The sequence below is a fragment of the Cibotium barometz genome, chromosome 12 (genome assembly GCF_041138505.1).
Source record: "Cibotium barometz isolate CiBa-2024 chromosome 12, ASM4113850v1, whole genome shotgun sequence".
In the NCBI taxonomy this organism is placed as follows: Eukaryota; Viridiplantae; Streptophyta; class Polypodiopsida; order Cyatheales; family Cibotiaceae; genus Cibotium; species Cibotium barometz.
In genome coordinates, this window is record NC_141057.1 from 18,364,349 (window position 1) to 18,391,970 (window position 27,622).

The following is a 27,622-nucleotide window of genomic DNA, read 5'->3' on the forward strand; positions in this document are numbered from 1 at the left end:
TGGCCTCCACTTCTCAAAAAGAAACCTCCTCAAGTATGTATATCACACAATTGCTATTGAGTGAAGCCCTTGAGCTCTCAAGCTATGGCAACTCTCTAACTCTCTCTAATGAGCATCAAGCTCCAATGAGTATAGCTCCACTTCTTTCTCTTAATCTCTTTTAGCATCATTGAAGTAGATTAATCTTTGATTAGTTGAATTCTTCTTTCTTTCTCTTGTGTATGCATGCTTGTAGTGTGTGTGTGTGTGTAGTCTCCATTGATGCAAGTTCTTGCCCACTTCATTGGCAATGAGTTATTCATGGATAGACTCTCTCTATGAGCTTTTGGGTTTGTGAATGTTACATTCTATGCTTGCTTAAGCTTGTGGGTTAGTAGATGCACGCTTATGGGTTTGCTGGCATTAGGGAAAGCTAAGATTTAATCAATGTTTGAATGGGATTAAGAGATTGCCATGCATTGCTTGTTCTCTTGATTAGTGTAGTGGGTTTAAGGGATTGAGAGATTGATTGAGGTGTTGAATGGTTGAATCGTCAAGTGGTGGTTCATGTATGTGAGCCCTCCCGCAAGGGATAAGCCTTCATGCACTAATCGGGTCGAGTCCTAGGATTGACATTGTGTTTCTCAACACATTTGTTGATCGGTAGTACTCTATGAGTACTATATTGCATGGTAGAGAGAACCGCTCTTCAATGGCGCCGCTGCTGGGGAACGAGTGCCTACATTAGTTGAGCACCATACACACACTACCACTCCTTGTTAAGCTCCAATCGGTTGCAAAATCATTGGATAGGAGAGTAGGCTTTGGGACTAATTTTGGTACTTTTTTAAGACTAATCTTTTGTTAAATTCTCTTTATTGTCTTGCAATTTGAGTGCGATTGGCTAGCTATGCCTCTCCCTAGAGGCCAGAACAAGGATTCAACACACAGGAAGGATTGGAGGTAGGCGCTAAACCTGCCAATTTCAATTTGTGTGCAAAAGAGAGAGGCCTGATCTGCATTTTTGTCATTCTGTTTAGAGGATAATTTTTGCTGTCTAAGGTTAATTTTTACAGTTTTAAATTTTTGCATGTTCATTTTATTTTTTATTCTTAGCTTAGTTTTCTGCATCTTTAATTTTGTGCATTTTAGTTCTCTATTAAACCTGCACCTGTAGAGAAACTGAAATCTGTACACACACATGAAGATTGAACATTTCGAATTTGCTGCAAATCTCACAGAGCTACACACGCATTAAGTTCCCTACACATGCATTGAATTAGCTACAAATCTCACAGCTGCACACGCATTAAGTTCACTGCACACGCACTTCAAGAGAGAAAAAAATAATAATAATAAAAGAAGGCGGTTGTGCGTGAACAGTGCACCGCGCGGTGAGACCCACACACCGCACCATAAAGACCGCCACCGCACCAAATAAAGTCTGGAAAATTTTTCATTTTCTGGCGCAAAAAACTGGGAGGTTGTCTAACTTTTTGAGAGAAGTTAGAAAACACCCATCGTCCAAAATTTTGGTCCCATAACCATTTTCCCATAGTGAGTTCAGTATGAGAAACTGGTAAATTTTAGGCGATTTTCGATCCTGAAAAATACGCTATGTTTTTGGCCTAATGTGTTCTAGGGGGTTTAAAATGGGTTCTGGCAAAGTTTGAGCCAACTTGAAATTTTTTAGATTTTTTTGAAAAAAAAATAAAAAAATATGCACTTGCGATTGGGACCCAAAACCTCCCATCACAAAGGACAATATGCCATTGCCGCCTATGTTAAGCACATGTGCTTTTGCCAAATGCGGTATTGATTTTGTTGGTCCCATTAAACCTCCAGCTCGTCACACGCATGCCGAATATATTATAGTCGCAAATGGGTGGAGACCCAAAACCACAGCCAAGTTCTTGTATGAGTACGTGTTTACACGCTATGGCTTACCTATTGAAATCGTTAGTGATCAAGGTGTGCACTTTGTGAATGAGGTCATAGAGTTTTTACTTCAAGAATTTATGGTAATTCACAAGCGTTCACCTTATCATACCCAGACCAATGGTCAAGCTGAGAGTACTAACAAGATTCTCTGCACAGCACTCACAAAGATTGTTGAGGGACATAGGACTGATTGGGAGCAAAAGTTGCACTCAGTTCTTTGGGCCTATAGAACAGCCTAAAAAATATCTGTGGACACAACCCCATTTGAGCTTGCTTTTGGGCTAGATGCAATTCTTCCCATTGAATTTCTTGTACCTACTCTACAAGTTGCTAAACAATTGGACTGGACTGGTCATGAGCTTTCTCAACGCATTGATGAATTGGAAGAGCTTGATAAGACCCGCTTATTGGCGATAATGGGGATGTAAGCCGAGAAGAGGAGATAAAAGCAATGGTATGATCGAAATGTAACAACTGGCCGATTCAAAAAAGGGGACCTTGTGCTCTTGTACACACTTAAGAAGCATAAGCGAAAGCTCAAGAAACGTGGCCTAGGACTGTTTGTGATTAATGCGCTTACTCCTAGTGGTGGAGTGCGTTTAGAGACACTAGAAGGTGAGCAAATGCCTAACTTCATTAATGGAAGTTGTCTCAAGAAATACAATGAACCATTAACTGAAGCCATGCTTCAACAAATACATGCTGCCCACACACGGAAAGAAGCACATGACCTACTTAAATGACCTACTTAAACGTCAGGCTCAAGAAGAAGGTAAATCTAGAGTTGCAAAAGCCAAGGAGCGTCGCAAGGCTTCTGTGTTGACCTTACAGTTGGCTACTGATGAACAATATGTCGATCCTTTCAATATTCACGTGTGTCTTCATCTTCATGAGACTACCTACTTTGTCTCTGCCTTAATTGACTCTGGTGCAGATTATAATGTTCTCTCATTTGACACATGGGTAGCCTTGGGAAAAACAACTATTGTGCACAATCCTATTGACTTACAAAGCTTCTCAGGTGAAGATAACCCTATAGAGGGAAAATGTGTCATTATGATGTCCATTCAGGATCACCAGATGTCAGTTCCCTTTTATGTGGCTAGTAAGTTCAAGGCAGTGGTAGAGGTTATTCTTGGTCGATCATGGTTAAGTGCTACCAATTGTTCATTAGATTAGAAGAATAGACAATACAAATTGCAAATTGATTCTTATTGCATCTTGGGATGTGTTGCTCCACGAGTTTTATCATGTCAAAAGGGTGGTAGTTCTACCTTACACAACCCACTTTCAACATCTGCTCTTCAAGCTCCAAGACAAATGATGTGGATAATCGATGAGTCCTCAAATGAGGGCCATCGCTGGCATGTTCCAACTGCTCTAGTCACTGCTCAAAGAAGGCCAGGCAAGAAGGAATTGTCAATTTGGCTACCCAAAGATGCGTACAAACTTGTACCATCTAGCCTAGTTTCTAAACCTCCTAAAAAGCATATCTTTTCCAAGCCTAAGCCTCAGATTGTTACTCATTGGGTCCCAAAGCATGTTCTTAAAGCACAAGGTTATTGAATGTACATCCAAACAGGATCCATTGTGGCATTGACATGGATCCAAGTGGCCTACATATCTCGATCGAGATAACGAGGTGTTGGCGGTGACATGTACTAGTGACATGGATCGTGACTTGAAACCCGAACCTACTGGTGTGGCATTAGTTGGTATCTTGCAACCACCCAATACCCTCATCTTGCAACCATCTAGCTTCATAGCAAAACAACATAGTAGTGGTGGGCGACGATGAAGTTAGAAAGGTCTTTGACCAAGAGCCAAAGTTTCACGACTGTAAGCCAACAATTTATGGCTTGATATCTATAGCTACTGAGCCAAATGTTTTGAACCAAGTTCAGGAAGCCAAAATCTCTTGAACCACAGATTTCCCACGTGATCTATCTTACCTTTTGGGCCAAAAATTTAATGCCTATACAAGTTTTATACCAAATCTCCCAATTATGGGATTAAGCCTCGGTTGTTGTGACCAAGATTAAGAGTTTTGGTTTTTGAGACGAGACTTTTAAGCCAAAACCAGTGGGCTAAAACATTTTTGTAAAGACCTTTTAGCTATATTTTTGCCTAGACGTTTTGGCTCTTAAGAATCCAAAACTTTCCAAATCTTAGAAGTCCTTACACAAGAGAAAAACTACTACGTTGGCTAATGAGTTAACACTTGTATGCTTTAAGAAGTTTCGAATTTGAGTAAAAAATTCAATGCACTCAAATATTTGGAAAGATTTGGCTCAAGAGAACTTTATAGCCCCCGAGTTGTAGATCTTGGAACATAATTATTGCTTCTTGAATCTAGGCAATGGATTTCTTAGCTCTAGAATCTAGGACTTTAAGCTATAATAATTCTTATGACATTTGGCTCTTGACCCAATACTTTTAAAATCTTGGAATTCTATGCCTCCTGGGATGTTGAAGCTATACTATTTCCTTTAAGATTTAGCTCTTGAGCGAAAACTTTTCACAAACTTTCAAAAAATTGAAGTTTTGGCTTTTGAGCCAAAACTTTAATGCATTTGAATAGTTTTAAACCAGACAAAAGAGCAAAGCCCTCTATTTAAGAATGCAAATTTGTCTCAAGAGTTAAGACCCTTCTAGGCAATGATTCAACTAGGAAGTTTGTGCTCAAGAGATATTCTAAAGGTTGACCTAAAGAGGCTAAAAGTGTTGGTTCTAATTAGTTAATGCAACTACTTTTTTTTTGGCTCAAGAGACAAACTTCTATGCGATGAATTAGGTTGGAACGTTTTGCATGGTGCACCCTTGGTGGGTTCTTGGGAGCATTTTTTTTCATTATACATAAAGGATAAGGCTTATGAATTATGGCTTTATGCATAAATATATAATAATTTAAGCATTATATTTTTATTCATAAGTCTTTATGCATAAAGCTTGTGCATACAACTTTATATTCACAAGCTTTGTGCATTAAGCTTGTGCATAATGCTTTATGCATAAGGTTTGAGGGTTTAAAGCTTAATGCATCTAGATTTATACATAACTAAGAATTAAAGAATTATACTTTTATGCATAAAGCTTGTGCACAAGGCTTTATATTCACAAGCTTTGTGAATTAATCTTTTGCATAAAGCCATATGCATAAAGATTTATACATCTAGGTTTATGCATAAAAATTTTGCATAAATCTTCATACATAAAGCTTGTGCGTAAAGCTTTATGCATTAAGCTTGTGCATAAAGACATCTGCACAACCTTAAAGCTTCATGCATAAAGCTTGTGCGTAAGACTTTATGTATTAATCTTGTGCATAAAGATGTATGCATAAAGCTTTAAAGCATAATACATAAGGAACTATGGAGGATACTCAATACCTTGAGCAAAAGGTTGCGTATGCAAGTCAATGACTTGTGGTTCCGAAGGAAACACAACTTGACTCGCATGATATGTAAATTTCTTCTTTCTTATGCATCACTAAGTTTAGTTCATTTTTCCTCATGAATTTCATATCTTAAGCATGTTGTAATTTGTTGTAGGAAAGGGTAGTAGGGCACATCCCAAATGCTTGGGAGACTAGGTATCATAAGCATCACAGTGAAATCGAGACTTGGGAGTGGCTAAAACAATCGAGAGTGGTCATCACTGATGTCGATATCCAACACGCTCGAGAACACCATGACTTTGTGAGTAGTCCAGTCTTTGAACTTGAATTTCAATTATCACCTAAGTCTCAACTCCTATATTATTTTACCTCTAGCACTAACATTTCTGCATTGTTTCATTATTAAATGCAAGAAAATGATGCTAAAGAAGATGGTGGTGCACATGATGGTGGTGGTGGTGCAGAGGAAGATTATGGTGAGGATGATCTTGAAGATGAAGACGATTTAACTTAATTAGTTTTCTTATTAGTTTTTGTAAAATCCACTCAATCAAGTGATGTAATTTTTTGGGGACAGAAAATATAATGCAATATAATGACTTTTTCACTTTTGTAGATAAATTGAAATTGTTTAATTAATCCCCACAAGGATAGTATCCTTCTCCTCTAAGATCAAACTCAAGTGATCCTAGAGAGCCACTTTTCAACAGAGTTGTTAGGAGCATATACTAAGCAAATAGTTAGAATGACAGATGAGTTACTTTCCTTAAGGATAAGGGCATGACAGTTTTCCTCATTGTAATGTTACATGCATCTCCACCTGACCTTAAGCAAGATAATTGTTCCTCCAGACCGATTACGTGGTGCATTAATGAAGAAAGAAGTTCCACTCTTCTCAAGATTGAGAGGGCTATCTGCTCTGGTTTTGAGCTCCTGCAAACATAAAAAACTAGCTTGCCATTTATCAAATAGAGATACAACCTCTCTTCTCTTTCTAGCAATACATAGCCCTCTGATGTTCTAGGAAAGAACCTTCATCTTGGTATGAAGGGGCATATAAACTAATATTAATGGTATCCTAAGGCATATCCAGATTAATGGAGTCAAGAGCTACCAGAGCCTTATACTTGTTCCCTAGAATGAGCGCTTGTCCTTTGGCGGCTCAAGCTACCTTTTAAAGGGATCCTTTACCTTAGCCTTGGGTGGGAATATTTGTGTCATTAGGTTGAAGTGGGGTATGGGTGAGTGTGAGCTTACGTCTTGAAATAGAGCCCTTCTCTCGATTGGCTTCATGCTCTCTCTTTCATGAGGATTTTGCAGTTATTGCCTATGTGACAGGTAAGGTGATAGGTTATGCTCAGGGGTTCACCTAAAAATATGTAAGTGTAGCAAGTAAGCACATCACGAAGGGTATATTAATTCAAAAACGTTACAAAATTACTACATCAGGGATTTTTTAAACCAATTTTAAAAAAACTTTGAGTTTATGAAAAAAAAGGATCATTTTATTCATAAAAGTATGTAAATGTAAGGCATTTTTTAAATACCCCGTGAACGCATGTGGTACATAAAATTTCTTAGAGGTAAACCTCCCGAGAGGTTATGTGGCAGTAGAGGGCATTTCTGAATGGCTTTGGGAGACAACACCTGCAAGAAAGGGCTTCGATGTACCCACCAGAGCTAGAAGTGCAGCCTTATTAGGGACACAATCTCTGGCAAAGTGTCCTGATTGCTGACACTTCTAGCAAGAATTCGAGGTCCCAAATTTGATTGAAAGACTAAGGAGGTTTACCTAAAATATGTAGGTATACCACGTGAGTTCAAATGAAGGGATTTTTTAATTAAAAAATTTAAGGTAAATTTACATATATACATTTAGAGAAGGGGTTTTTTAAATCGATTTTGAAAAAAAAACCCGTAAGTCCATTAAAAAAAATCATTTTATTCATGAAAAATTCACAGCTAAGGGGGAAAAATTCACAGCTAAGGGGTTTTTTAAATACCCCTTGAACGCACGTGATACATAGGGTTTCCTAGTAGTGCACCCCCCGAGCTGAAAGATTGAATTCAATACCTTATGAGGTCGATAGAAAGAGGATGTCCAGAGTATCATTTTGCCTATCCTAGAGTATGTAGCATTGCCATGGTTGAGGCCCTTGGTCTTCATTAAACTCCAACGAAGGAGCATATAGGACCTTGCCAAGAATGCCAGCCACTATGGGTACACTTCTACACATAGGTAGTATTAGAGGTTGGAGAAGCTAATCCATACCGAGCATTTGTTTTACGGCACATGCTCCAGCTTGAAGGCCAGATACTAGGGAATGAGATGAACCAGGCTTCGTTTGTAACTAAAGACCTAGAAGAAACCCTTCCTCAAATATCATCTCTTTGAGGAGGTAATTCCACCAAGACCTAGAAGAAACCCTTGCTTGCAAAGTAAAAGCAAAAAAGGCAGCTTTGCCTTGAAGAGCCACTGCAAACCATCTTTTAGAGTCTTCCTCCGAGGGTATGCATCTCATGAAGCACAGATGGGCACCGCGGTTAGCAGCTTTCTTGAACTCGAGGTAGACTTTGTCAATGGGGAGAGAAACCCTAGTAGTGAACACCTTCATGATGATTGAGGACTATGGTTCATAAGATTGGCTTGCATTCGTAGTTCTGAGGTCTACAGCCACTCCTTCCTGAAGGAGAGTCCTCAGGGCCAATGGACAAGGTGTCAACATAGGAAAGCAATAGCAACGAGATGTTTTGCCCTAGAAAAGATGCCATTACTTGTGATGTAGGGGATGCCTCATTCACTCTAGTGCATGATGACAAATCTGTCACTGGCAAATTCTCTACATATATTGAGGCCAAGTGTGCAGCCTTTTGCTCTAGCTCTAACCTCGCAGTGAGTGATGTTGGCATGCTTACCATAGGGGTTGTATCTAACTCTATTAGGCGGCACCGGCACTCAAGAGCACGACTAGAAGTAACCGACGGCGGGGGAGCCACAGTACTGCTCCGCACTAAGAGACCCTAACCCTAATGCTTCAAGGTTCAGTCCCTCTGTCTGGGCAATGCATTGGATACACATTTATTGTAGTTGTGTGAGCTCATCTGAACGAATGGTGTAACCAAGGAAAATCTAGGTTCGCTACTTTTGGCAGAGTCGGTGAACGTAGTTGCATCCCCGCCAATGTTCTCTACTCACCAACTTCCTAGTGCTTTTTTATGGCAGGCAGCTCTTCCTATAGTTGCTGCCTCCAGCCACAATGTCATATCTCTACTCAAGCAGCTCTACCAAGGATTTTGCAATATTTGCCTCTCAACTGTCTAGCGTGTCCCTTTAATTACTCTACTGCTGTTAATAATATCAATTTCATTTCAAACGCATCTACGTATCCCTCTAGTTGAGTCGTGTGTGGAAAAGGCGACTGACCTCTGCAAGATTAAAAGGCTTTGTAACATAGGGTTTTGGTTTCGCCTAAGAAATCAGGTTGGATTTTCCTGCTTTCACCTGTTGATTTAGGGTTCCTCCTGTCGGGTTTCCGCTGTAAAAGAATTCCAAGAGCTGCCTGCCCAGTTCTGGTTAACAGATCTTTCTCCACTTGAAGTATTTCCTTGACGTAGTTCTTACCGCTCTCGTCTTCAAACCATGCATGTTGTATGTTTCACCAATGTACGCCTTGTGCTAACGTTGGGGGCACCGAGGCAGCTGCAACGCTTACACTACCCACCACCACCATTGAAATCACAAACTTAGATTGATTGCATCTTCCAACATTCAAACTCCAAAAGTTTGGTACAGAAACATATATAGTATGGTGAGATCTAGTCTAACAGGAATGCCAAGCGTAATGCTAATTACACACTCATGAGTTTGTAAAATACATCCTTGAGAAACATGAGCCCGGATCTTCTTAATTACTGCGTCACCATATCTTTTTTCCAGAAGTTTCTAGGAGTACGCCACGTGCATTATGCGTGCCCATCGCCGATCACGTGCTTATCTAGGAGAGTAACCAAGCTGAAGGGTGGTTTCAGCAACATCCATGCTTGATTCCTGTGACCTTGGGGACGCCGGCTTGCTACTCACCAGATCTTCAATGTCACTAGGGCCTGTTGCTGTAGATCCACCTGGCGCTTGTTGACATGCACATAACTCGGCCAACTTTGACGACGACGATTATGTCAAAAACTAATTAAACTTCAGTCAACTGGAATCACTACGACTAAGCGAGTTTGGGTGTATATATGATTAACCAACAAGGTAAAATCATCTGTGTGTGTGTGTGTGTGTGTGTGTGTGTGTGTGTGTATAGTGGATGTTATGGATTTTGATCACCTTCGATCTTAGTGACTCGTTCTCTGCTAACAGCAAGTTCTCCTGCAGAGGAAAAGCAATCGAAAACCCACATAAACTCTTCATTATGTTTGGAAAATCAAATGATGAACCCAACATACTGCTTTTAACCTCCTTAGAAAATTCGCTTGAAACACGTACCTTTGTACGCAAATCTTCGACTTGCTGCATGAGCAATTGTGTCTATCCAGGTTACAAAGCAAATGTTATATCTAGTTTTAGCGTAATAATATCCAATCCATTACTTGTATAATTGAAGTATATTCACAACAACTACCTTTCTTTCTCTCACTCGAGATATACCAGTTTGAAGTTTGCTTTCAAGTTTTCGCAAGTCCCTAATTTGCAATCTTTCTAGATTCTCACCTGACATATTTCTGTAAAAACCAAAATAAAAGAGACAAAATTTAAGATATTGAAGAGACAATATTTGCTTCAATTTCACTGTGTGTGTGACAGTATTCACAGTGTACACCTACGTCAAATCCTTGGATACTACACAAGCTACTATGGAATGCGTACCAACATTTGAGGCCATACTTCGCATAAATGCAGGAAAGATGTTTTTACCTGTGCATTTCTTCTAGGAACTCTAGTTGGTTCTTCATTCGGGTAGCCTCATGTCTCCAATACTAACAACACAACATTATTAATTAGTTGTCTTACCTCTTAACGTAGCACCATGAATGGCCTTCCAAACGTTAGTGTGAAAAGAAAAAAAAATCTCATTCCGAGAAATGCTTTTTCTCGGTAGGGGTGAGAATCTACCCCAAAAAAAGACATTCAAAAAAACCTTCTCTTCAATGACATGAAACTTCACACATACTAATACTTTTTTTAGACACCACAAGCATAGTCAAAACTATGTGCAGTTAGACCTTACTAGTATGAGGACCTCCATCTGATTCTCCCATGCTCTAGCCACTCCACCACCACCTGTGGCTTCTACTAAAATTCATGTCTAGAATTTTATTCTACTATCATGAGGTCTGCACATTGCCGGTCAAGGTTCGAAAATGTGATTGTTGAAAACCAAGGCCATAGGGGGTGTAACTTTCTCTAGGTGGGTGCCAACCTCAACCCCCCAAATATATCATTAGGTAAGGAGCTCACTCATCCAAGAGCTTTAAAGTCCCAATGAGATGTTGAGGCTTTTCCTATTTGAACCTTTTTTTCTTGTTCTTTTGTCATACGGCATCCTCCTTTGAGTTACTCAAACGATGAAGTAAGATGGATAAACCTCACATTCAAGCATATATTCATTTTCATTGGATCAAGAAAGATTATCAAGAGAATATTTAGATGCTTGAAATTCAAACGATATTCTTATTCTTTAAAAATCATATGTTTTTGCATGTTATCTAAATTATTTATGAAGTGTTGTTTTTACTTTTCTCGAGTTGATAGTTTTCATAAACCTCACAGAGTTTTGAAAGACAATAAACTTATCATCAAAAAAGTGTGAGGTTAGGGTGGCCTTGAGATGTGAGACCTAAAAGGAAACCAAGGAAAGAGCTTAGTGAGGCCATACATAGTAGGGCCCTACCCAATAAGAAGCACCACAAGATTGGGCCTTTACTTTTATATCATCTTTAACCTAAGTAATGTTAGGGACACATACTTTTAAAACGGTATGCTAATTATCTAGGTTAAAGGGAAAATTATTTCTATACTTTTTATGAGGCAACTAGATCTTTTGTTATTGCTTGATCCTAACATGTTGGTGTGTTCAGTGATGATGTGTCTACACTTCTTGTAAGCAACTACGAGATCTTTTGTTATTGCTTGATCCTAACATGTTGGTGTGTTCAATGATGATGTGTCTACACTTCTTGTAAGCAACTATTCTAGCTAGCTAGTTTCAGCCTCTTTGTGAACTCTTGGTGAGTTGGTTTGTCACTTCTTATAAGTAGCAACAACCCTTCCAACGAGATAGTTTCACCTCTATGCTTAGTTGTATGGGAGACGCGTACCGCAACAGAGGTATGTAAAAACCGGTACGAAATGGAACAGGCATATGATACGAGATCGGGGATGTTTTTTTTCCATGACAGTTGTGCCCCTGTATTTCGTAGCGTTTCATTTTATTTCGTACTTGGCCGGTACGATACGATAAAAAAGAAATTTTTTGCGGTTTTTCTTTGCATTCGCTCTATGTTGCCATGTTGTTTTTGCCAGCTGTTGCCTATTGCGTTCCGCCAAGGCAACAAGGCAACCTACTTGGACCCCGTCTCTCTCTTTCCTCTCTCTCTCTCTCTCTCAAGTTCTCTAAGGCCTACTACCTAGGCTCTCCCTCCATCTCTCCCCCCCTCTCTCAACGTCTCTATGTCTACTACCTAGCCTCTCTCTCTCTCTCTCTCTCAAGCTCTCTAAGGCCTACTGCCTAGGCTCTCCCTCCCTCTCCTTCCCCCCACTCTCAAGCTCTCTATATCTACTTCCTAGGCTCTCTCTCTCTCTCTCTCTCTCCCCCTCTCTCTCTCTCTCTTTAGCAATGAGTTCTGGATGCAACATGAATGGAAAAACATGAGGCTTTTGCCTCATATACCACCACGGGCGAGAAACCTTCCGGTAATTCTGGGTCATGGAAATGGACGAGGACAATGTTCTTAGTAATGGAAGTTTTAGGTTGGCTAGTGATGATGTGAGTACCTCTAGCGAGGGCATTCCTTCCCCTAGTGATTCCTCTAAGGAGGAGGAGTCACAGGACTAGAGTCTAGCCTAGACATTTTTGTACTTATAGTATTGTGATTGTTCACTACACACTTTATTGTATTTACTATTGTAGGCCACAGGCCACGGCTCTTACTTACCGCATGCTGCAGTGCGGCAACGATGGAGTGGAGCTTGGGAGTGTGGCTCGTGGTAACATCGTCTCCTCTGAGAATCTAAGCACAAGTATTCATGAGGTTAGTGACACACCTTGCCCATGCAACTATGATCTAGGTCATGCATATTGGCTTCTCATTTGAGCTATTTTATGCTCTTGAGTGTGGTTGGGCAAAGCCCCACTACATTGGTTTGTCTTTGCACTCTTTCTATAGTGCAAGGGCTTTCCATAAGTGGTGCCGCCTGCTGCCGAGGAATAGCCCCACCACATAGCCACAATGCATTTTGAATGCATGTACGTATGGTTGATTTCTGATTTCTATTTTTTTCAAGAATGGTAGAAACAAAATGCTCAAAATCTATCCATTTTGTTACATTGCTATTGAAACCTTCACGAATTTATGTTCAATCTCTCCAATTTCTGCATGTTTTGTAATTTTTCTATGTTTTTCATTTTCTACATGTTTTTCAATTTCCATATGTTTTGCATTTTCAAGGAGTTTTGAAATTTATGCATTTAGGATAACTATACTCCAACTTATCATTTACAAGTTCAATTTTTTATTTTTTGCATTTTCTATATTTTTCAATTTCAAAAAGGAAAAATCAATCAATTGAACATGAAATTGAAAGAATTAGCTTAAACACACCTCACATTCGATTTTCCGGCATAGGGTTTACCCCAATCTAGGCTCCTTACATATGAAGAAATTGGGATTCAAAAGGAAATTTAGAGAGGATTTGCAAGATGGATTAAATTTTGTAATTTGCAAGTTTTCTGCATTTTTGCATTAGTGTAATTAATGCTATATTGGGCCACTAGATATTAGACTTGATTGGCTCCATGCATTTAATTAGTGTAGGATTTTAAGCCACTTTCTCAAAAAGTGCAAAAGTCTAGCAATACCCACTTTTGGGTAAGTTTTGAGTGGCTAGACGCATCTAATGCTTGCAAGTCCAAGTCAAAGATTTTGGAAATACTCTTTTCTGACGGGTATATGTAAACCAAAAATAAAAAATTGTAAACCCAAAACGTAAAAAGTAAAAAAGAAAAAAGGGAAAAAAAAGATAAAAGATAAAAGGAAAAAGAGAAAAGAGAAAAGGTTCGAGGAAAAAAAAAAAAGGAGCCAACGTGCCTAGAACACTTGACTGACCTGAAAAAAAAGCATGCTTTTTTTCAAGCTAGATGAGTTAAGAAACACCAAACACATGTTTTGGAAAAACTTCAGAGAATCAAATTTTTTGAACTTTTCTTTTAAAGATTTTTTTTTTTCAAAAACTCCCAAACTTGTGCGAGACATCTGTAGTAACTTCCAACACTCCATATTCACATGCAACTATGTTCTGGATGTGTATTAGAGACCTATTTAGACGATAGCGCATCTATCGAGCTAGGTGTGTACTAGCCTACACTAGGCTTAGGACTTTCGATCAGAACCTAGTTTAGCATTGTACAAAGGACCTACACTAGGGACCAGTGATACGTTGTCAGATTTTGACTCAATGGAAGGATCCCGAGTTCCAAGAAGTGAGAACTCTAACCAAGCCTCACCAGTCAAGCCACCTACCAGTTCCAAGACGTGAGAACCCTAACCAAGCCTCACCAGTCAAGCTAACTACCAGTATTTTTTACAATGTAACTAGCTACCTCATAGGTTCGACCTCAACTGTTACCTCTGAACCAAATCTTACTACATACAGAACACATGATGAAGGAGTTGAGGTAAACTTGAGAGAGACACATGGTGTACTCTTATTGTTACAAACAAGGAGCTCTCACATTAATATCCCTATCCATGTACAGCTCATGTTGCACTTGTGACTATCAAACCACCCCTACACAAGTTCTTATGCCTGATGGTAGGACATTAGAACAAGTGGAGGGAGTAGACGCACTAATCCAAGATGCCAAAGCAAAGGAAGAAGAGACTATACAAGTAGCACAAAAACGATTAGCAACCCAAAGAACCTAGTATGCCAAGAATGAGTCCCAATCTAGAACTGCACAAGTAGTGCGTGATAGTCTCTTTTTAGATAATAACATTGCGTCTACCTCAAGCAAAGAGCTAGGCTTGCAAATCTTTGATCAACGTCTTCCCACAAATGATTTGGAGTATCACACATCAACAGAGACTCTTTTGGAGTTTGCCAACAGACCAAGCTTGCAGTTATTCAGCCCCATTGCAATACTGCTATACTTGTAGAGAAGAGACTGATCTATCCCACAAGGATGTTGATAAACAAGCTATTGTGCATGAGGATGATCTAAATTGTATACATATGGCAACAATCAATAGTTGGGGAACCAAAGGATCTACATGGGTTTCACCTAACAGTGAGAATGCTCTACATGAGAATGATGTAAATTGGATACATATGGCCGCAATCCCTTACACTAGAAGGGAACACAAGTTAGTGTTTGATAATGCCAATTGTAACCCCACAAGTGACACTAGAGAAGCCTATGAGACGAGCCTCTAGAGGTCAAGAAAGTAGACAAGGCCGAACAAGGAGAAGATCCTAAGCCTGTCGACATAGCCAAGGACTTCAAAAAGACCAAGGAGCCTGAACTTGTAGCTCTCCTCAAGGATTATAGGGATTTCTTTGCATGGACATACCATGATATGAAGGGAGTTCCTATAGAGGTGGTACAACACACCATCCCCATGGTACCCATGCTAAACCAATCCAACAGCGACCCTATCCAATGAATCCCAAATATGCAAGCATTATTAAGAAAGAGATTAATAAACTCATTGTGTTTGGATTCATCTATGAGATTGAATACTCAAAATGGGTCTCACCTATTGTGGTTATGCCCAAAAAGAAAGGAAAACTTAGAGTGTGTGTTGATCTCAAGAAAGGCCACGCATAGAGATCACTATCCCTTGCCATATTCAGAACATGTACTCGAACGCATTGCAGACAAGAAGGCTAAGGGTGTTTGAAAGGTGTCAATTTTATCGCATATACTTAAACCCTTGCAAATGCCAATGCCAATTTTGGGTGAAACACGGAATTATTCTTGGATATATAGTGTCCAAAGATAGGATTTTCATTGATGAGAGTAAAATCAAGGTCATCTTGGAATTACCCCCATAAACTAACTATAAGGGAGTCCAGAGATTCATGGTCCATGTTGGCTACTACCATCAATTTATTATTTTCTATGCAAAAATAGCTCATCCTTTGTACAAGATATTGATTGTATTTATATGGACCGAGGAGTGAACATGCTTATGATGCATTGAAGCAATCCTTGGCTAGTGCTCCAATCTCGCAAACACCTAATTGGGACCTCATCTTTCATGTACACATTGATGCCTCTAATTTTGCAATTGGATACGTCCTAACATAGCTAGGGGAATACAAATTGGACTATCCTATTAGTTTTAAAGTCAAAAAATAGATGAGAAGGAAATCAATTACACCACCACTGGGAATTAGAAATGGTTTATGCTCTAAAGAAATTCCAGCATTGAGGCTATTCCAAAATGGAGTGAGAGAATCATTAACTTTCTAGTTAATGGTTTTCGAGAGGAAAAAAAGGTAAAGAAAGATCTAGCCCCGAAGTTCCTTAAAGAAGCAAAACCTTACCATTTAATTGCTAGAACTCTTTATAGACATGGTGAGGATAACTTAAGATGCTACTTGAGGGAGGATAAATACTTATACATCATCAAGAAAGCACACCAAGGGGTAGTTGGTGGACACTTCACATGCAATGTTATGATGACAAGACAAATACTCTAATCTCGGTATTGGTGGCCCACACTCTTCAAAGATTGTACACTATTTGTGAAAGGATGTGACGAGTGCCAATGTTGTGCAAAGCCACAAAAGAAGTACATGATGCCACTACATCCTCTAAGAGTCAACCAACCTTTGGATTACTATAGCATAGTTATAGTACTAGTTCATATAGTTGGGTTCACACTATGCACAGACAATTTTATGTTACAATAGGAGAGTAATTTCTCTTATAGTATATACTCTTATCTTGTTAGTTTATGGTTGTAGAGAAGAGAAAACGATAGAAGAAAATTAAATTATCCATCTTTCTCTTGTGTCTCCCTCTATCTTGAGTATGCGTGTGTTTACTTGCAAGGAACTCAAGCTCTCCTTGTCCCTTGCATTCTCCTTATGGTATCAGAGGTTTGGTTTATGTGAGAGCTAAGGAGACAAGCGAGAGGTAAGGACAAGGCAAGAAAGGAAGCTGTACACATGTAACTCACATGTAAGGGTATTTCTCTCTTTCTCTCTTTGATTTTAGAGCAATACCTTTGGTAGCTGCTAGAGATACATGCAGAGAGGGAAGCTAGTGTCTTAGATTGAGGCATTCTCCTTGGTAAATAAAGAAAATCCTACTGTGTGCAATTAACTTTGTGCTTTTTGATGCAATTTGGACACGTTTTGGATCCCGTTTTGGCTTTGCAAGAATTTTTATTAAGTATTGATTTTGACTATATATGCTTGATTTTTAGTTTGGTGTAAAGTTGCAACAGAGATATAGTTAAAAACAATATATGTAGAGAATCTAAGACTTACAAGTGTTGATGAATGTATCTGTATGTGACTAGTTCACACACAATGACATTATAACAAGTTTCCAATACCTCAGTGAGTGACTATCAGAGTTTATAGGTTACTAAAAGTGAAGAAATTGTTAAAAAGTGCTTAAATATGCTTGATTTTTGGTTTGGTGTAAAGTTGCAACAGAGATATAGTTAAAAACAATATATGTAGAGAGTCTAAGACTTACAAGTGTTGATGAATGTATCTGTATGTGACTAGTTCACACACAATGACATTATAACAAGTTTCCAATACCTCAGTGAGTGACTATCAGAGTTTATAGGTTACTAAAAGTGAAGAAATTGTTAAAAAGTGCTTAAATACTACAAGTAAAGATGTTTGATAGCTTGCCATAGATTGTGAGTGAGAAGCTAGACAGTAATAATTTCCAAGCATGGAAATTTAGGATGATCAATTTCCTTATGGAAAACGTATAATGGAAGGTCTCATCATAGATGGTAAAAAGCAACTAAAGATTGATGAAGAAAATCCCACCTCTTTAGTAAGTCGGGCATATAAAGCATGGCATGAAAGATCTAAAAAGGTGGTGTATTGCTTGTCTATCAAGGTGATAGATTCTATGATTGTGCATATATAGGATGCAAAAATGCCTAAGGAGTCTTGGAACACCTTGGTGAAGATGCAGCTAAAAAAAGAGCTGCATAATGTTACAGGAGGGAAGGTATGAATAGATGATTACTTGGTGAAGTTTAGCAGGCTTTTAGATGCCCTTGCTTGGTGAAGTTTAGCAGGCTTTTAGATGCCCTTGCTTCTATTGGATCACTATCAGATGATGATGATATGGTGCAATAGAGTGACCTTGAATGGTCTTGGCAAGGAGTACAAACAAATTCATACCGTCTTGTTAAAGTTGTTTGCTCACTTTTAGAGATTTAAAGCCTTGGTTGAGAAAGGAAAAGGTATGCAAATCCAATGCCTAAGATTGGATGGTAGAAAAGAGTATTTTCCAATGGGCTAAGTGATTTCTTGAGAATAAAGGAATCAAGAGACTACTTAAATATGCAAGTACACTTCACAAGGCAAAAAGAAAAAATACGCACATTACAGAAGTGGCTTGAACCTTGATGTCTGAAAAGAATATGCTCGATTATTTTTAGGTTAAAGCAATAGCACAAAAAATTTTATCTACATTATGAACATGATATAAAACCAAATGTGTTAATAAAAATGTTTAGATATATTACATATGTGCATTTTCTCGATGAAGTGAGAATAAAGTTTGATCCAAAGATAGAGTTCTGCATGTTCATTTTTTATTCTTTGGAGTAGACAAATTATGGATGTTATAACCTTACCACTCATAATATGCAAGTAAGAAAAGATGTTGTCTTTGATGAGATGAGTAGTTGGTATGCACCACTGAAGGAAATTAAAGACACAGACGTAAGAGGTAATGATGCTACCCCACATATAGAATAGCAATCTCATAGATGCTTAGTGGACCTAGAGAATCCTCTAGCAATGGATTCAATATTAGTCCATGTTCTAGAAGGTTGAGGATAGATGTAGATAGACATGTATCATGTCGAGGAGGAAAGAAAAAGGTAGATCAACCTTTTATGCCTGATGTGTTAACAAGTCAAGTATGTATGGATGGTGACTCTAGTGGCTTCGAGTAAAGCCTTGGTGACAAGCTTGGCATTCCATCAATGATTACTCCTAGGGTAAGGAGAATTAAAACTAGTTTGAGGATACTTGTCATTACTTAGGATGCACGAAAGCCTACAGGGTTAGATACTCTATTCACATGTTGAGATATGATGGATATACAACCCATCATTATGCTACATAATTGAAGTAGTACAAGAATAACTAGATCCTACTTGTTTTGAGCAAGAATTTGTTGACCATAAAAAGAAAAGTTAGAGTTACCATGGATAAGGACATGGTAACACTGGATGTAAATGTAACATGCAAGTTAGTGTATTTTCTTAAATAAAAGAAGTAAATTGAATGTAAGTGGGTGTATTAGGTCAAGCATAACTTGGATGGATCAATGAGCAGGATTAAGAGAAGATTTGTTGCCAAGGGTCAGTGTGCACAGACCTATGGCATTGACTATGAGGAGACATTCAACCCAATTGCAAGAATGACAACCATGTGAGAGCTATCAATAGGTTGGTCTGTACATAAGATGGATGCAAAGAATGCTTTCCTGCATGATGGTGACTTACATGAAGAACTATACATGATGCAACAATGCACACCCAAATTTTGTGTGCAAGTTACACAAATGCTTGTAATACATGAAATAGGGACCCAAAGCATGGTTAAACAAGATCAAAGAGTTTCTTGGTACCATTGGATTTCAAATGTTGAATGCTATTTTTTCACTTTATGTGAAAAATATAAATAGAGAAATCATTCTATTAGTCATTTATGTGGATCCCTTTATTATTGCTAGTGATAGTGATGGTGACATGCATGATGTCAAGATAATTTTGAAGCAAAAGTTTGAGATAAAGGATTTGGGTGAGCTACGGTATTTCTTGGGTATACAGATGGTGATTACAGATGGTGAGATCATCTCATGGAATCTTGTTGCTACAAAAGCAGCATAGCTTGGACATATTATATGATAGGATTTAAAACTATTTTGGTGCCATTAGAGTAGAACACAAATATTTTCATAGATATAGATGAGTTTTTCAAGGATCCCACTATGTACAAGGACATCATAGAGGTTAGCTTGATCTACATGAATATTACTAGACTATACCTCAACTATGCTATTGGACTTGTGAGTTTTAGCTTGTGGATTAGGAGGCTTAGGGTGGTGGATAATAATGGTGGTTGAACATAATGAATCAATATTGCATGTATACTAAGTAATAGAGCTTAAACTAAAGATAATAAGATTAGTGTTATGATACAAGTAATAGGTATATTCAACCAAAGTAAACTTTTGTAGTCATAATTGCATAGCCATTAGAGGAGCATCCATGAGTTCTACAAGTGGAGAATCAATTTCAAATACCTACCATTGTCACCTTAATCATCTCCTTAAATCTAGGCCAAAAGGTAGCTACCCTTTTTTAATGAGGTGAATGTAACTTAGTGAAACCTTGGATTCCTAACCTTTGAACCTTTGCAAACTCTAGATCGTCATTTGATATTTACAAAACTCTCCCTCAAACGATTATCCAACACTTATAGACATGTGTAAATTTAACAAGTACATGATATTGATTCTCAGGAGAAGTGCACTACTAAGAAACCCTATGTATCACGTTCATTCAAGGGTATTTAAAAAACCCCATTATCTGTGAATTTTTCATGAATAAAATAACTCCTTTTTTCCTTTTTCTTTATGGACTTGGGTTTTGTTTTTCAAATTTGATAAAAAACCCCTTCCGTAAATATATTTCTATGAATTTACCTTAAAATTTTGAATTTAAAAACCCCTTCGTTTGAGCTTGCGTGCTTTACTTACATTTTTTTATGTGAAATTGATTTTCTCCACCTTACCTTATACATGATTTTCTTCTACATGTTTGGATTTACCAAAATATTATGTGAAATTGATTTTCTCCACCTTACCTTATACATGATTTTCTTCTACATGTTTGGATTTACCAAAATATTATGACTTTGGTCTCACCAAATTAGCCTATATGGAGATTACAAGAGAGTAGAGAGTTTTGTTGAGTGGCTTTGCTTTTTTTAGACCCTTTAAAAAAAAACCCAATCATCTTGGATGAGGTTTTCTTCATCATTTTTGTTTGCTTCTTCTTCTTCTTTTCTCACAAGATGTGTTGAAGATGCTCTCTTCTTAAATATGTAGTCTTTCTCTTCATGGTTCATCTTTCCACAAAAGTTACATTTCTTTTCAAAGTAGCAGTGTTTTTTTTTTCATGATTATTTTTACCATAGTAGTTATGTTTTTTTAACCTTTGGCTCTATTTGATGCTCCTCTTAGACCTTTGTTACTACTGGTGTAGAATTCTCTTTTGTCCATATATCCTCCAATATTGAGCTTTCCTTTAATTTTCTTGTCCTCCTCAAGTAGAAAAATCTCCACTCCTTTCAGAGTTGGCTTTGGAATATTCTTCAATGTGGCTATGTTATCAAACTCCTCGGCCATTCTTTTGAGAAGTATGGCAATAGTATCGCCATCAATGATAGGTTCTTTTAAGAAGTATGACAATAGCATCGTCATCTCACTAACAAGTTCTTTAATGGAAAAAAGTTTAGCCATTAGTCTCTTCATTTTGTTCAAATTACATGTACAAGGTTCTTCAACTTTCATTTATAACTCATAGAACTAAAAGTTAAAGCTTATCTTGGAGTTTTAACCTTATGTAGCAAAGAGCTATTCCACGCATCTAGAGAGCTTGTTGCACTAGTAACATGATGGATGTAATGATCATCTAAACCAAGTGCAATGATAGCTAGATCCTTCTCATCTTTTTATCCATGATACTTTACCTTCTCTAGTGTCTGGATATTTATGACATCACCATTAACTATTCCCCATAATCGCTCTCTTAGGAGTAGAAACTTCGCCTTCACTTTCCATGTATGAAAATTATGTCCATCAAACTTCTCAACTTAAAGACTTGAATTAGATGTCATGATGAATGTAAAGGGACGGTCTTAACACTTGTAAGTGTCAATGTCTAATCCCATATATAACGATTCTCAATGAGGCTTAATTTTCCTCTCTATAGAGATGCATGTGAGAACAAAACAATCCAGAGAAATTACCAAGTTTTTTTACCATATGCATCATACAAAGTGGGGAAAGAAGAAGAAGCCAATGCAAGAGGAAATCTTTCCACAAACAAACCTATCTAGCATGCATCAATCAAGAAGAAATATTCAATAACGTACAAGCAAGAAAGAGTAAGTGATCTCACAAGCATTTAATTACTATTCTATTGTAAGAAAATGATTGTCTACTACTTATTATCAAAAATGATATATATATAAGTGATTAGTTGACGAACAAACTTAAAACCGGTCTTTCATCTATTACTAGTCCCAAGTAAGTATGTATACAAAGTCCTTAGACTTTCCAATTTGACATTAAGCACAAGGTAAGGTCTCTTTATCTATTCTAATACTATCTTACAAAAAATACATTCCCATTCAAGGTCGTAAGACGGAAAAGTGGCTTACATAAAGTCACGCAAAAACAAAACACATGTTGTCTAGAAATATAACTTTTACCATTGATTATCCTTTTATATATAGAATATGTGATCATAATAAACTCCTTCCTCTAATTCTACATTGATATAAATATACAAGACTAAAGTGTAGCCATAGATATAAAATATTTAAGTGTATCCATAGATAAGATATTAAAAAATGAGCTCTATATCAAAAAATAATAGTTTTTAGTTTTCTAATATAATGTGCGCACATTATAGTTAAAAACTCAAAAATTATGCAATAACTATGTATAAATATCATTGCGTACCTCCATATTTGATTCTACAAGATTTCCACTCTTTATCCTTGAGCACATTCGATATCTTTCAAGAATCTTTTCCATCCTGCCAAAATGAAATTGTTATCTTAAATTTAAGCACGCTCTCTCTCTCTCTCTCTCTCTCTCTCACACACACACACACACACACACACACACACATACATACACTCTATGCATACATAGAGTTCTCTACCTTATGGTTAGAGCTTTTGTATATACATAGAGTGCTCTCTATGCATATATAGGGCTCTCTATGAGCTCTATGCATGTATAGAGAGCTCTACCAAATATATGATAAATCCATACATTTGTATAAGGGCTTGCACCTAATAAAAAATATACATAAAGGGCTCTATAAAATGCATAAGAACTCTAGCATTTGTATAAGGGATCTATAAAATGCATCCGCACTCTTGCATTTGTATAAGGGCTCTTACCTAATCCATCAAGATCTCTTTGAGCTCTATGAATTGTTGAGATTCAAGCTCGATGTCAGTGTGAGCCAGCTATGCTATGTGCTGGCAGATTAGGTAGGAACATGTGTGAGACATAAATGACCGCGTGTCCAGCTGGTCATTGTGTGTGTGGACATTACATTAGGTTTACTTTGTAGTGTGGACATAACACTATGTTGTGTTCTCCTTTGTGTGTGTGAGAGAGATTGTGACTATGGCTTCTCTCCTTCTTTATGGTTGATGATTATGGATTAGGGTTTGCTTCTCTTGTGTGTGTTACATCCTGCTTCTGTTTTTTATCATGGTATCAGAGCCAAGAGCTCATTAGCTGAGTTGTGTGAGTGAGTGAGAGAAGAGAGAAGAAGAAGAAAAAGCTGTGAAGGAAGCCATTGGAGCTTGGAGCAAAGGAAAAGCTGTGGAGCACACACCGGCATCAGATCTGAGAGCTAAGGACCATTGGTGAGTGTAGCAAGACCCACTCTGCGGATTGCAGGTACCAAAGAGCAAGTTAAGTGAAGATTGAAGGGCACAAAGCAAAGGAAAAATTCTGGTTTTTTCTCTAAGCTTTCATGGAAAGCTTGAAGTGAATGTATACTCTTGGCAAATGTATACACAAAGGCACATGTATTTGGACTTGGAAATGTATTAACAAAGTGGACACAAACAACATACAGGATCTTGAAGCAGATTGATGCATACAGATTTGAGCAAAATCAAGTGAAAGTGAGTTTATGCAAAAATTTCTGGTTTTTCACAAAAACAGAAAACATACCCCCCGTGGAGGATCAATTGCAGGAGCTAGAGGCAAAATTGAGCTAAACCCTTCATACCCAAGGTAGATTAGGTCATTGCTAAGAGGCCTATCTATTCAATTGTGATTTCCCCTCTCTCTACAGCCCTCTGGAGCAGGCGGTGCATGAAGATGCAGAATTCTGGACAGTTTTCAAAGATTTCATCCTAATTCACTCATTTGGACACCAAATTGAATGCTTTAAAGCTTGGGGAGTTTAGCAAAGACATTGCTAATGACTTGTGATTCTTGGTTGCAGCTCATTTCATGGATTTGGAGCTCATTGAAGTGATTTATCAGAGGTGTGCAGGTTTACAGAAATTCTGTCCAGAAACAGAGCATTTTTAATCAAGGCATTAATCTTTGCCTATATCAAATTGGCCAAATTCCTCTGGTACAAGTAGAGTCCTATGAGTTGCTAAACTTTTGAATCAAAAAGTTTTGGATTTGGAGAAGATTTGAAGGAGATAGAGCATTTTTAGTGAGAGGTGGTACCTGACAGGTGCAGAAAAATTCAAACCAGAGGTTACAGAAATTGATGGTTCTCATTCCCCTTGAAGAATTGGATCAAACCCTTCTAGGATATGTTGGAGCAATGTGTTGGGAAGCCATTGCAAGTTGAATCATTGCATTTGGACAAGATTTGAAGGATTTAGAGCATAATCTTGACTGGTTACTGGCGAGAATTTACTGGCGAGAAAAAAAACCAGAAAATTTTTTGTGAAGGAGTTTCATTTGATTTCAACTTTGATCGAGTGTACATTGTTGGTGAACCATTGTGGGATGTTAATGCACACAATTTGCAAGCATTTGATGTGATTTGAAGAGATTTGGAGCATTACAGGTACTTCGTACAGTGTGATCGAAAGGGTACATCTACTCTATTTTTTTGCAACAATGGGAGATGGTCCGATACAGATTGTTGGAGAGAAGCTTGATCGCACTAACTTTCAAGTATGGAAGTTTCGAATGAAGAGTTTTTTGAAAGGCAAAGGGTTGTGGAGTCTTGTCTCGGAGGAAGACCCGGAGCCATACCTACCTCCTCAACCAAATAATGCTCAGTTACTGGCTCACAAGCAATGGGCAGAGCGGTCCTCGAAGGTGTTGCATTATTTTTCAATATGTGTAACAGATGCCTTGCTTATTCACATCCAAGATGCAGATACACCGAAAGAAGCATGGGGTATCTTGTGCAGAATGTATGAGACAGACACTGGTGCCAGGAAGATACAACTAAAGCAACAGATTCACAGTGTAACACGAAGGAATCGGAGTATACATGAGTATGTTCAGGAAATCAAGGGTTATGCTGATTCCTTGTCATCAATCCATGCCCCAATGGATGATGATGATTTGGTTGCACTCACGTTGCGTGGTTTAGGCAAAGAATACAAATCTTTTGACACTTCCATCTCAGTAAGGTTGGGAGGAATGCCAGACTTTAATGAGCTTGTGTCATTGCTCATTGTGGAAGAATTGAAGCTTGGCCTTGGTGGTATGAGTGTTACAGGTGGTGCATCCTCGTCAAGCAATGATGAACATGCAAGAAATCAAGCTTTTTACTCATCTAGAGGCTTTCGAGGCAGGGGGAGATTCGCATCACGTGGACGTGGTGGTAATGGTCGTGGATGGCAGGATAGGCCTCCACAGCAGAATTTTCAGCTTTCATATGGTGCTCGAGGTGGTCGTGGTTATGCACCTCAGCGAGGCAGAGGTAACCCCCGTGGACGAGGACGTTGGCAAGGCCAACAAAATTCTATGCAAGATGTGGAATGCCATTATTGTGGCAAATATGGTCATATGGCGAGAGATTGCTTTCGCAAACAGAATGATTTGAGAGGGGGAAGAGCACAACGTGGTGGTCATTATGGTGGAAACTATGCACAACATGGTGGCAACTATGCATCAAGTAGCAATGATGGAGCTGCAAATCATTTGTTTGCCATGAAGCATGTTGTGGGTTCTATGACAACAAATGCTGAGAATGATGATACATGGTACATGGACTCAGGAGCATCAAACCATATGACATGTCATGGAGAATGGTTTGAGCACATGAAGCCAATGGATGTGAAGGGCTATGTGGAAACAGGTGATGATACCCAGCATGTCATTACACATGTTGGAAGTGTACCATTGGTCATGCATAATGGTCAGACAAAGTCTATGTCAGATGTGCTGTATGTGCCTTCGATCACTAAAAGCTTGGCCTCAGTTGGTCAAATGGTAGAACAGGGATTACAGGTTAGATTCAATGAGCATGGATGCTTCGTTGAAGACTTTAAACATGGATGTAGAGTGATTGCTAAAGGCAAGAAAGAAGGAAGACTGTTTAAGCTGGATGCTGGAATTCCTGAGCTAAAATCAGCCATGTTCTCAAAGAGCAGGAATGTGGTACAGGATATTGACATGTGGCACAAGAGGATTGGACATGTAAATATACAGAGATTAAAGAACATGCAAACAAGAGGCATAGTCAATGGATTGCCTAGGTTCAAATATGATGGACATATGCATGTTTGTGAAGCCTGTCAGTTTGGGAAGCAGGCAAGATTGAGATTTCCTAGAGAAGGAAATATGAGTAACAGGCCACTTGAGATCGTACATAGTGATGTATGGGGTCCTGCACAAAACCCATCTATCAAAGGCAGTTTATACTATGTTACATTCATTGATGACTTTAGCAGGATGACATGGATATACTTTCTCAGGGAGAAGAGTGAAGTATTGGAAAAATTCATGGATTTCAAAGCTTTTGCAGAAAAGCAGTATGGCTGTTGGATTAAGTGTCTGAGAACAGATGGAGGTGGTGAATACACCTCAAAGGCCTTTGAGCATTTCTTGAGGAAGCATGGAATAAGGAGACAATTGACATGCAGGTATACACCTCAGCAGAATGGTGTGGCTGAGAGAAAGAATCGAGTCATATGTGAAGTGGCAAGGGCAATGCTCAATGAAAAGAGCATGCCAGATTACTATTGGGCAGAAGCATGTGCTACTGCAGTGTATATCCTGAACAAATCACCTACAGCAGCCATTCATGGAAGCACGCCTGAGATGCGGCTTACAGGTTACAGGCCAGATATTGGACATCTGAAAGTCTTTGGATGTGTAGCTTATGTTCATGTGCCTGATGAAAGAAGACGGAAATTGGATCCTAAGGCAGAGAAATGTGTATTTGTTGGATATGCACAGGATCGCAAAGCTTACAAATGCTATAACCCTCAAACTAGACAAGTAGTCATCTCACGAGATGTTGTATTCGATGAGCTTGCTAGTTGGTATAAAGCCAAAGATGAGGGAGTCATTGACACACTTGAGGCGAATGTGCCTGTGAACTTGCCATCACAAGCAAGTTCTAGTTCTACTACTATGTCTGGGCCAGCAGCAGAAGCTGAGAGTAGTAGCAGTGTACGTCCATGGTCAGGACGTCTGAGACATGAGAGTGTGAGCACTGGGAGTAGTGCTATGGATAAAGGCAAGAAGAAAGTCGAGGGAATTGGGATCACAGGTTATGAGTCCTCTAGCTCAGAGAGTTTGGATGAGGAGCTAGGGATACCTGTTGTACGCACACCTGGTGTTAGGCAGGACAGATATGTGCCACCACATGCTCGAGTTACAGGTGTACAGAGTGACCCGCATGCATTGCGGAGATCCCAGAGGGTCAGATATCCTGTTGACAGGTTGACATACAGAGATTTTGCTATGCACTATGCATATATGACATCTATGGTAAAGCATGTGGAACCTACATGCTACACAGAGGCTGTTGGAGAGCATGTATGGGAAAAAGCAATGGATGTGGAGATGGACGCATTGGTCCATAATGATACATGGGATTTGGTTGCCCTAC

General features: G+C 38.6%; 1 protein-coding gene across 6 annotated transcripts in view; it reads right to left on the bottom strand.

Moving 5' to 3' along the window:
* Nucleotides 1–9,047: 9,047 nt before the first annotated feature.
* Nucleotides 9,048–27,622, bottom strand: part of LOC147633149 (MADS-box transcription factor 23-like) — a 92,471-nt gene continuing 73,896 nt past the window's right edge. The window contains exons 2-7 of one of the 6 annotated variants that reach the window (XM_086806170.1): nt 22,513–22,588; nt 10,236–10,297; nt 9,943–10,042; nt 9,807–9,848; nt 9,648–9,689; nt 9,048–9,473 (exon numbers count right to left, since the gene is read on the bottom strand). In XM_086806170.1, coding sequence (XP_086662296.1) covers nt 9,309–9,473; nt 9,648–9,689; nt 9,807–9,848; nt 9,943–10,042; nt 10,236–10,297; nt 22,513–22,588 — 487 coding nt within the window. In that variant the 3' untranslated portion in view covers nt 9,048–9,308. Of the gene's footprint in view, nt 9,520–9,647; nt 9,690–9,806; nt 9,849–9,942; nt 10,043–10,235; nt 10,298–22,512; nt 22,589–27,622 lie in introns of all 6 variants that reach the window. The other 5 variants (XM_086806172.1, XM_086806171.1, XM_086806176.1 and 2 more) reach the window with 5 other exon arrangements.